General features: G+C 34.8%; 1 protein-coding gene across 1 annotated transcript; it reads right to left on the minus strand.

Moving 5' to 3' along the window:
* Positions 1 to 201: 201 nt before the first annotated feature.
* On the minus strand, positions 202 to 11,288 carry GALNT3 (polypeptide N-acetylgalactosaminyltransferase 3). The gene is made up of 10 exons (XM_074144888.1): positions 10,777 to 11,288; positions 9,183 to 9,355; positions 7,811 to 7,960; positions 7,317 to 7,551; positions 6,443 to 6,560; positions 5,853 to 6,053; positions 4,626 to 4,757; positions 3,591 to 3,692; positions 832 to 984; positions 202 to 324 (listed from the first exon to the last, which is right to left on the minus strand). The coding sequence occupies exons 1-10, from the start codon at positions 11,286 to 11,288 to the stop codon at positions 202 to 204; spliced, it is 1,899 nt and encodes a 632-aa protein (XP_074000989.1).
* Positions 11,289 to 11,838: the final 550 nt, after the last annotated feature.

Consider the following 11,838-nt stretch of genomic DNA (forward strand, 5'->3'; position numbering starts at 1 on the left):
TTGGTATAACAGACTCCTAGGGAATCTTGACACATTTTATAGCCAACTTAAATAAAAGGGAAAAGAAACATTTTGTATATACATTTAAACATTTTGCATATAAAGTATACATCAATTAAAAATGCAGTATACATATATGATCACAGTTTAGAATGGATCTTTTCTTTTAATAAAATGCTTCTGGCCTATAAATATGAAATCTTAATTGTTCTGGCCAAAGATCCACTTCTGGAAGGGATCTGATGGATTACAGGATGCCAAACTCGGATGTTCTCCATTTCCTGTAAGACACATGTTCAGAGCTGCATTGTACAGAGTTTGATCCTAAAGTGGGTAAAATAAAAAAAAAAGAAAAAAGAAAAAAAGTGAACAAACAATGGGCATGCTACTTCCCCCCGCTCTTTGTGTTTTTTTCCCCAATTTCACTATTGTTAAAAAGAGTAAGGCCATACTGGTAGTGCAGAGGCAGAGGGGCTAGCAAATGAATGCAAGTAGTCTGCAAGTGCCAACTTATTTTGTTAGGAATTTTTAAAAAAATATTTTAAAAGATACAAATCATTTAGATTGACTTCCAGGTGGATGCCCAGACACACACACTGAAGGATATCAACTGTTTTCATAAGTGACATTTCTAGTATAGATTTAAAATAGTGAAATCATCAAGTTTTGGTCTGGTAACTGAAAAAGCTGAAATTAGCTACATTTTGCTCCCAGAGATAAACTTTTGGCTTCAGTTTTATTTTGTTGTGTTTTCTCTTTATTTGGATATCAAAAAATAACTCAACTAAAAGATCACTGATAAGATGCTGATTCACTGCACAATCTAATTACCTTTTGATGCAGCCATTGCTCTTCTCCAATGGCAAAGGTTTTCTGGCCTTTGTAGTTACATTCACGAAGATGCACAGGTCCTTTAGAAGCATGCAGGCAAAGCTCCTTCTGAATGTTATGTCGAATTTCATGGTGTGCAGAATATTCAAAGTACTATTTAAATAATTTTTTTAAGTTTCAGTAAATAAATACAAAAAAGAGTATTAAACTAAATTAAATCTTTGAAATTCAAATACACAAATAGATTTCGTTATTCAACAATTTGAGACACAGAATTATTTGATTTTTAGCATACACACTTTAAAAGCGTTTGCCAAACTAAAAGTATTTTTTAATACTAATGCAATGGAATATATTGCAAGTATAAATTGCAAATGGCACCTGGTGCATATGCGTTATGATGCAAGATCTCATTGCTTGCTCCCCCAGGAATCATAAATAATTCAAGGAGACAAACTGAGAAGAAGAGATAGCTGCACGGATAACTTAAATTTTGGCATTTCTTAACTTTAAAAAATTGTATTCTATTTTTGTTGCTGTATTCTGTTTTTTCTTAGAGCAACCAAAATCAAAAATTTGTCATATAGAACAATACTGATTGCCACACATCAGCTTTTGTTGCTTGATCTAAGCAATAAATGCTAACAATAGGTTGCTGTTATGTTCTCTCATGAGATAGCCATTAGAAAAGTAATATAAACACGTAGTTTGTGAGTGAATTTTACCATTATTTCCTGACAGCAAAGTACTCTTAAGGCTCAGGAATCCCAGGCTATAATTCAGATCTTAACGGGGATTTAATTCTAACAGTTACAGACACAGCTGTCCTTTTATACCTCTCATCCTACCCTACCATCCTGGTCTCTTCATTTTCTCCCTCATTAAACAGCGGAGTTCCTATCATTACATCCCATTACCACTGTTTCTTAGCTCCGTATGTCAGCCGCCTTCACCATATCTTTCCTTTGACTATTAAGACCAGGCTCACTTAGCTCCCTGTGGCTTTCAACTATCTGTCCAATTGGTCAGCTTCCGCCTCCTCACTGCCTTGACATCAACGGGAATAGCACTGAGGACAAACAGGCATCTCACTCTTAAGTCTCTGCACCCAACATTAGTCCCAGAAACCAGCACTGATAGGAGCGACCTGTTTAGTCACTTAGCTCTCAGACATAATAGTAGACTCTAACTCTGTTAATCTGACATAATCTGTTCTGATTTAGCTTTTGAACTCCAAAATCTCTGCAAGCCCTGAAAATACAATTTGAAAGCTAAGTTTAAAACTTCATTAATTTTGGATATTGAGCTGCTATTGCGATGGACATATTTCCAGCCCCAGAATATTCTAAAAAGGAAGAATGAAACAACTGAAGTACAAATCTGAGAACTAGGTTCTCTCTTCCACTCCCTTTTCCCATCTAAAACATATGGACAAAAGAGACAGCATGGAAAATTGCAGCCTACACTGCTAAGGTCTGGTAAAGAACATACTACAACTGAAAACTCAGTAATTTAATGTGAAGGGTTAAGTAAGCAAATATGCGCATCTCTTGAGCATTACCAGCACAACCTATATTAAAATTCTCTGAAGGTTGGCATTTAAAGGGATTCAGACTGTTATTTTATGGCAGAAGGAAAAACATAAAACACAGCACTTGGAAAGCATAGAATTTTAGTACACTCCAAGATAACTTAGAAAGAGAGATGATACAATGTCTTGGTACAGTGTTCCTGCATTAATAACTGTGACAATGCAAACAGGCTAATATAGTATTAATCCACAACAGAAAAAACCTAAAAGTTCAATACTGCAATAACCTAACGTAACATGGGAGTTATTAATCTAGTCAGTATTCCATCTCCCACAAAAATTTATCAGAAAAGCATCAACTAACTAGGATCACGAGTCTGAGTTTTCACAGGGCCATCAATGCACGGCTTTTAAAATTGAAGATTTTATTTAAAAAGAAAAAAATTAGAACTATTTTCTAACAAAAACTTTTAAACCTTTGTTGATCTTTAGTTATTAAGGACCTACAGTTAATAAACTTTATTCCTCAAATAACTCTTTAAGCCAGCAAAGAAGTAATCATTTCTGGGCAGGGAAGATGTTCCTTTTATTAGTATCACAGCAGTGCCTGAAGGATTCAGTGTCTGACATCTATTGCAAGTCATACTGTACAAGAAACAGAGCACCATTGCTGCCTCCAAGGTCTATGCATCAAAGAGAGCTTTTCTTGGAAAAATTTAATCATGTTATTCATTTGCATTAGCTAGTACAGGATAGATCACTTTGACCTCACACTATGAGGCTGCAAGCATGATAGGGAAGGTGGCTCAGGCCTGGCCACTTGGTCTCCCATTGGCCGGATTCCCACCAACATCTTCCTTGACAGTGCGAGTCCTGGTGGCAGAGAAAGAAGCAATAGGAGGAAGCATAAGGAAAGGAAGAATTAAGAAAACAACACTTACAAGAAAGTAGTAAGGGTAGGTTTTGCATGGAAAGCAGAGGTCAAGTGAAGCAGTTCAATTGTGTTAAAAATCTGAATCCGTATGCTGAACGTGAAATGGTAGAAGCGGGACACAGTATGAAGAGCAGTATGACATTTTCCTTGAACAGTATATATAGGAATTAGCCCAAAAGAAAGAGAAAAATTGCATATTAAAAATTAGTCCATTTCTCTAAAATAAATGAAAAGCTTTAATATGGTAAAGGTACAGCTGAACAGATCATAGAAGTCAGGTATGGAATATTTTACCTGATTTCCTCCAAGTCCATGACAAGAATACATGATCAATGGTTTGCCACCATGGTTATTTTCACCAGCATCCAGACACATGCGGTTACCTATGTTTTTTAACTAAAGAAAAGGTGTTATCAGAAACAAAAATAAAAAAGAAGCAGCTCAGTGGGGATGACAAAAAATTAAACTGTCTCACTAGCATACAAAACTAACCTTTGGCTTAATAACAATTACTGCTGTTAGTTAATTTTTCACTTTCTGCTATGCTCAAATCTAAAAATCCTGGTCTCTCAGAGTTAATTTTTTCTAACCAAAAGCCTAGTAACTACGTTATGGTTGACTACAGCCACACTGTGAATTATCAGGCTACTGGTATACAAGGTTACTGTTACTCAAATTACAATTTGAACAGATACACATAAAATATTCAAAATTGGAGGAAGGGAAAGTGCCAAACATAGCTAAATATTCACATTCCCCTCAAGCTAAGAGTTACTAGTTGTTTAATATTCTGTTGTTTTTAGCAATGCAATGTCTAAGAAGTTATTTGGCAGAGGAAATGCAATGGTCTTTAAAAAAATTTGTGTATAAACCCACATTTTCCTCATCCTAAACCTAATTCTGAGAAGCAAACAGCTGTCCAGTTTTCCTTGTCAACATGAATGAAAAATTCTTTCAGACTTCTTACTATATAAGGCAAAATTTGCCTTGATAATTCAGGAAATCTCTAACCACTAGCTTAGTACTTTTGTGTCATTTTAACTGTTTGTGACGGGCAGACTGTTGCTTATCTTAGCAGGTTGCAAGATTCCGTTAAGCAAGGCTACTGTTAGCTATTAAGAAGCTTTGCTTAAATTTCATATCGCCACTGACAAAGCTATAAAATATTCAAATAGCTAAGTATGCAGAAGAGATTATTTGTTCTGAGTAGTGACAGAAAACCCTTGAGCTATTAATGATACCTGAAATGTAAACACTCTGGCTAAGGTAGCACAAAAGATTAGCAAACTTCCCAGATTATGGAAAATTATAGAAAATAATTAAACTTACATATCCAGAAAACAAAGGATTCAGGTCTGGGACATATGCTTCCGGATAAACATTACTGAGATACCAGGTAAAATTTTTACACTGCAGACGCTGCCTTAAATCAAGTCTTTTTGAGATGTCTCCAAATGTTTTCTGTTAGAGGAAGGGAAATAAGGAAGGATGGAAAAGAAATATACTAAACATCACTAATATCAAATTTCTACATATAAATGTATGATATTCTGTATTGTAGCATTAAACAAGTTTTAAGCTTCATTTGTTGATTTTAATTTTTTTAATACCATACTACTACAAGTACTACTGCTGTTTTTTTTTTTCCCCCCATGATCATAACACCACTGACACCCTGCCTGCAGCATTTCAAAGCACATGCAAGAAAAATACATTGCAACATGGGAAGAATAGAAGTAGCCTTAGTCCCCAGAGGGCTTTAAAAGTGCTATGAAGTGGGAAAGTACAAACAAGACCATACTGATGACAGCTATAAAACTAACTGATCTTACTAAAAAGAGTGAGCTGAAATAATTAATTTGATTAATTAAATAATTAGCATAATAGTCAGTACAATGCAGACTCTCCCAGAAAAAATTCAGCTGTCTAGCTGCTAAGCATACTCAGGTAATCTAATGCTATTAGTGATACAACGTTCACAAAACTGTATCATATAAAGGGAGAAAAAATAGCTTCTTGAAGAAAACTCTAGATTCCAGCTAGTGAAAGACCAAAGTTCCAGAAAACTAACAAAAATAAATAAACCACCACCCAAACCCTCTGAATTTAACTTAAGTTTTTAAGCAGATAGAGACAGGATGGATATCTATCATTGAATAAGTTTTATTCTGCAGCTAAAGAACAATAAAACCTGCTTTTTAAGTAAAAATTATTGGGACTAATGAGACGCTATGTTTCTTACTCCAAGTTGGTTTGCATTTTTTGTGTTCAGTAGCTTTTCGCATGCTCTTCTGCTAGCTGTTTGATGCAATCCCAGGATTTCAGAGAACGTATGAAAAAATACTACCAATCAAAAAACCCCACAACACAAAACACTATCACTACCCAAACATTTAATTTTCTCATGTTTGCTGGGGCTACAGCATTAAGCAAGCTAAACTCTGTCTTTTCATTGAAATATCTAGAAGCCTTACATACTTTGTCAATAAATAACTTTTGCTCACCAAAACTTTCAACGCAGCAACTGTGATTTCTAATACCACCACCACCACCTACTTGTTTCACAATTTTTGCTGCCTCTGTGTTTCTTCGGTAAAATATTTCTTTATATTCATCCATCCAGACTTCTGCAAGGCGGACTTGATTACGTGTGATCACTTGAGTACCTTTTGGGAAAGTATGGGGACTCTTGCTGCGAAAGACATGGCCAACAACAGAGCAAGGCATGATCTCCAACTGTCCACCACATTGCCATACCTAATAATAACATTTTTTGTGTAAGTGTGCTGCAATTAGAATTAAGGGGGTAGAAAAAAATTCAGTAATGTTATTGTTCACCAGATAAAAAACCCCAAACCACTAGCAAAAGTGCATATATCAGGCATACCATAAGTGAATTTCCTAATCAGGTAAACCCTGGAAATGTACATTTCAGCTACCAACCCTAAATACATTTAAAAAAAAAAAAAAAAAAAATCAGTTCAGTGAGCATGTTTGTAGTTTATTTCATAGGTCAGTAGTAATTAATTTTCCATGTCCTAGTTGGCTGATCCAGCACAGAAGTCAAGATCTAATACTAATTTGTCCTCAAAAATCCTGTACACTGTCAGTATAGAGACCACTGCTAATTAAGGATCTAAACTTACTCTGAAAGACATTTCTATATTTTCACCTCCCCATATTTCCATTTCTTCATCATAGCTTCCAATGTGTTGAAAGTAGTCTTTTGATATTGAGAAGAGACCTCCAGCAAAAGTAGGTGTTCTGCAAAAAGAGAAATTTACTGAGGAAGACAGGATCCAAATAGGTAGGGTTTTTAAAATATAGATGCAAAAATATAGTTAACTGTTCTAGGAAGAATCCACGCATTTGTCAGTGTTTCACTACATTGATACATTTTCCTGGCATAGATAATACTTCAAGCAATTAGATCTGCCCACACTGAGTCTCATTTGACAGTTTTAATGTCACTTATTAACAACTGGTTTAGACTAATGATTGCTGGTATAAAAGACAGCATCAGGAAAAATAACATATTTTCACCGTATAGAGGATATCAAGCAAAGTTATTACTCATCCAGACCACTAACCTGTCTGAGGCCAAAGCATATATAATTATCAAATGCACCACTGTAATAGTCTACTATTTTTGTGCTCTGAACCTTTGTTGTCATCCTTTCAAGGATGATGAATGAGAAGCCACAAGCTGTGGTACTGTCTCTGAAAAGAACTGTTTATAATCCTCCTTATTCCCTCCCCCCGATGAAAAAAAAACATATAGGAACTGCTTATTATGTTCCTAGTGTAGAAAAAAGGTAATGCAGAGCAATTACTGTCTTAAGGAGGCTATATTTTTTATGAAAGCTTTAAAATTTACAATGTAAAGCATTACAAAAACCATCTAAGATGCTAAGACTTCTGATCATACTTATCTAAAGAACTAGTTAATTTACAAACTGTTATTTATAAAAAAAACCACAAAAACTGAAGGATTTGAGATATTATTTGAATTATATTTACCTAATTGGATAGGTTTCATCTTTTCTTCTTTTATTTTCATGTTTAGGAAGAGACTCCCATCCAAATGACAAACTCCAATCAAAATTTCCTCTGTTGTGGTTATGCCCATAAGGAGATGGTTTACTGAACTCAAAAGTATTGAGATCTATAGAAGCAATATCAGGGCTTACAACAGCAACAGGGTTCTCAGCTATTCTTGCCAATAACGGCTCTAACCAGCCATAAAAGCATTCACCTATAGAGAAAATGGGAAGAAGCACTGAATTTTTACTTGGCTATAAAGTAGTACACAGGGAATATTTTAACATGCCCACAGCAAGCCCATATGCACTGCTTTTAAATAGCATTGCTAGTTATGCTTTCAATAATATAAAATAGCAATAGGAAAGATGATAGATTGTTAACATTCATAATTCATAAAAAAACCCTGCAACTTTAAATCAAAGACAACAGCATTATAAACCAGGCTTGGCATAGTTACAGGTTACACTTACAATGGGCATCCAGAAAGGTAAGGGTCTCTCCTGTTGCTACTGAAGCTCCCAACAACCGCGCTGTGATTAGACCTTTTCTTTCCTTTTGACGGACTACTTTAACTATTTGAAATTGTTTCACATATTCATCTAGTTTATCATGCAAGTATTCTAGAAAGAGAAATACATTTCAGCATAGTCAGTGTATATACATTCCACTGCCTAAAATTTGACATTACTAAACTAACAGGGTAAACAATTCACGCTAACCCCAGGAATGACCTCAACATCAAAGGTGTAAACAATTCTTGACTGTTGAACATTATTTTTAGGGGCTGAGTTTTGTTGGGTATGGGGGTGCAGGAAGAGGTGACTGGCAGAGAACAGGGGATGGAACACTACAAATATTCTAAAAGAGAAAGGACACGTGCTAGTACATCTTTTCTGTGGTATCAGCAGTTTGAATATCAATTCAAAATCCTTTTTCAGAGCAAATAGATCACGTACCTACTTACTCAAGTTATCTGCAGAACATGCAGATTTTTCCCTTAAAGACGGCACATTTTACATACAGTTTTCAAAGGCTACAATATTTACAACTGCAACAGAAGTTATATAAAAAACTCTTTATATGTGCAAAATTTGAGAAACAACCCCATATCCCTCATTAAATATCCCACATCATCTTCCTTTTTCTGCCCATCCTTAGTATTACACTGTACTACTGAACATACTTCACATTGGAGTGTGTCAGTATACCAAATACAGACTTGCAACAAGTGTAAATACATTAACGTAAGCATGTAAGTATAGACATGTTCACGCTAAGTTAAGCATATAAAGTTTTTTTGAACTTGCATTTGTAGTCACATTTAGTATACATTCAATTATTTTTGGCAGTCAGCTTGAGTACCGGAGATTATTTTTCCGTAAAATAATTTTACTTTCTAGGAAAGAAATTTCCTTTCATATTAATGAAATTAATTTGCATAGAGACAATCACTATGATAAAAATGCAAATTGGTACAAGCATTAGCCTATTTATTCTTGGATATTTTGTTCTATAAACTGTAATTGGTTTGAAGCACAAATTACAGAGCTATTTGTCATGCAACCAGTTATGCAGTTTAAGCAGCACTAAAGCTAGAATAATCAGAAATGGGGTTTAAAAACCTCTTAGGGAACAAGAATTTCATATTTGAGTACCTTATGAAACAAAGATAGGGCAGAACTATCTTATATTTTAAAGAAAAAGTAAAGAACAAACCCAGTTAGAATACCATTATACATGTTAATGGTGGTAAAGAGATATCCTCTTTTAACCGATGTATCTGTAATCCTAACGTGTCTTTAAAAAAAATAAAAATCAAGAGAAAATAGAAAGTCTTCTTACCGTCTACGCTGGCATCATCCACCAAAATAATCTCCTTTAGCAGTATGGCAGGAGACGTATACATCACACTGTGAACAGTTCTGAGCAGAGTGGACCACGCTTCATTATGAAAAACTATTATAATACTTGTGGTTGGCAACGGCGGGCAACGCTTAAACTTTTGTTCAATACATCTACAGATTAGAAAGTGTCAGATGTTACAAAATGCACAAAAAGTTTTGACTCAAACAAAAGAAAGTCTATTCTTTCTAGTACAAAGCTTTATAAGTATGGACATTAAATATTTCATCTTCTCCATTTTCTATCCCAGTTTTGGAGTGCAAAGGCAGGTGGTCCAAATGGAGAAGCCGTACCAGATTATATATACTAAAATATATACTATAATATATAACATATATATTTAAAAAACATATTTTTAAAAAATGTGGTGAATAAGAATTCCACTTGAAAAACTGACTCGGCTCTGCTTCTGCCTCACAAACATTTGAGTACATTTCATATAGCATCCAGGTGCTATACCAGAAAAAAATATGTTATTATACTGAAAACAGCAGATACTGAACTGCAAAATCAGACTTTAAGTCACCGTTACTGTTGAAATACAAAAATACAAAGAAGATGATTTACCAGAAGAATGCAGAGTTTGCGAGAAAAAATAAGAGGTCTAATTCAGAACCTCAAAATTTTGTTTTTGAACAAAGAACGGGGCAGCATATCCCATTTAGGGGAAGCAATTTTAAAACCACAGTTTTTCAAGACTGATGTATTCTGAACAGAACTTTAAATGCAATTGCAAGTCAAGATGACAAAGCAACACATATTCGTAAGGTGCACACTTACTGTTTATTGCCTGTCAGCTTTAGAGACTGGAAGACTCCCCAGGGTAACTATCACAGCCATTGCCTCACAAAATACACAGGCAAAAACCCACCACTTATGCTCTAGCAAAGGTTATTGTGAATTGCACCACACATAACGTGATATTCATACTACCAGCATCAGCTCAGTATGGTTAGTCACTTGTGATACAGATAGCTGAGAACATATAATCTGACACTAACAGAGATTGCTCATAACCAAACTCCCCTCTACTGGAGTCCTACAGTCTTCATTAATAAAATTTCTCAATAATGCAAGATTGATAATATGTTCAATTGCCTTGCTCAACAGTTTACAATTCCTAATTAATTAAATTATGCTGGTGGCTTTATTAACACTGAACACTAAGAACAAAAAAAAAGAAAAATGGTGGGAGGGGAGATGGCTTTTAAATAGAAAAAAGTTTAAACCACATTTTTAGTTTTCTTCTAAGTAAAACTTAGCAGGCTTCCAGAAAGTTACTCAGAAATTGTAGCTTAAAGGCAAAAGCAGAAAACCTTATTTAAATATGGATATTTTAAATTCAAAACCATGAAAGAAGTGAGCCTTTCTAAACATTCTTGGCTTTGGCACTGTGGATCATTATGTACAGTCAATCATTATGTATAGCTAGGAGACTTTCCTAAACTATCACCTAATGCTGAACTCAAATCACTTTGCAGTCTGCATTTCTGACAAGTTTTTCCGCTATCAGGACATAAACATTTCAACATACTCAGGAGGTCGAGTGTCTGGTCCAAGATCTCGGTGTAAAGAAATCCTATCACTTGCAAATGCATTAAAACAGTGTTTTTCCTCTCCATGCTGTTTTTCTTTCTGTTCTTCTGAATTTAAGTTAATGGTTTTAAATGCTTTACCAGAAGCTCCAGGAGCATTAGGATCTTGAAGGGGTCGATCTAGAAAGGGTTTTAGTTCCACAGCGGTATAGTGTCCTGGCAAACAGCGTCTCTCTCCAGGAATCTTAGTTTGCCTAACAGGTGCTTTTATCTGCATTTTTGGCTTTGCACCTTTGATATTGTTCATAGCATTTAACACAAGACCTAATACGTGACTTTTCTTTCTAACAACTGGCTCAATCCCTGCTTCATCTTTAAAATCTTGAACACCCACTTCTCTTTGTAATAAAAACAAAAATACCAGAAAGACAAACACAATAATGCTAAACTTCCAAAGTTTCCAATGAAAAAATAATTTCTTGAATACTTTAGGTGTTTTTGTCAAAGCCATTCTAGGTTTAAAAATTTATCACAAGACAAAAGTTTCTGTGAATGATGCTCTCCAAATATGTCACTGCATTTCTTCAAATTATAACACCTGTAAATTAAAACAGAAAGTATAAATTCAGACCACTAGCATATTCGACAATGTAAAACCACATGAAATTAATAGGCAGGAATTAATTCACAACTCCCAACTGTCAGTATGTGTCCATCAATTGAAGATAGGTCAAACCTATCTATAAGATACCCAACATGCACTTTCCTTGGGTTTGTTTTTTGGTTTTGTTTTAAATGCACTTCAAATAAAAGAACAAGAAAGCAGGCATACCACTAGGAATAAAACACTATTTCTAGACAATGCCACTACTTCATGTTAATTTTCTTGCAAGTCTTGAAAATTAAGTTGTTTAAAATTAGAGGAAAGTGTTGTTTAAAGTCTTCTAAAAACAGGGAGTTTAGTTCAATGATGAGATAGAAGGAAAACAGATGGAATCAATACACTAAGTTCAAGTTGCGTGTAAGAAAGATCCACATAAAAAGTGAACTCTAAAGACAGG

This window comes from Numenius arquata, chromosome 3 (genome assembly GCF_964106895.1).
Source record: "Numenius arquata chromosome 3, bNumArq3.hap1.1, whole genome shotgun sequence".
NCBI classification, from domain to species: domain Eukaryota; kingdom Metazoa; phylum Chordata; class Aves; order Charadriiformes; family Scolopacidae; genus Numenius; species Numenius arquata.

Coding starts and splice junctions, on each gene's coding strand:
- GALNT3 (XM_074144888.1), bottom strand. CDS start 11,288: ATGGCTTTGACAAAAACACCTAAAGTATTCAAGAAATTATTTTTTCAT. Junction 9,356..10,776: donor CCAGACACTCGACCTCCTGA/GTATGTTGAAAT, acceptor TCTAATCTGTAG/ATGTATTGAACAAAAGTTTA. Junction 4,758..5,852: donor CAGCAAAAATTGTGAAACAA/GTAGGTGGTGGT, acceptor TTCCTCTAACAG/AAAACATTTGGAGACATCTC.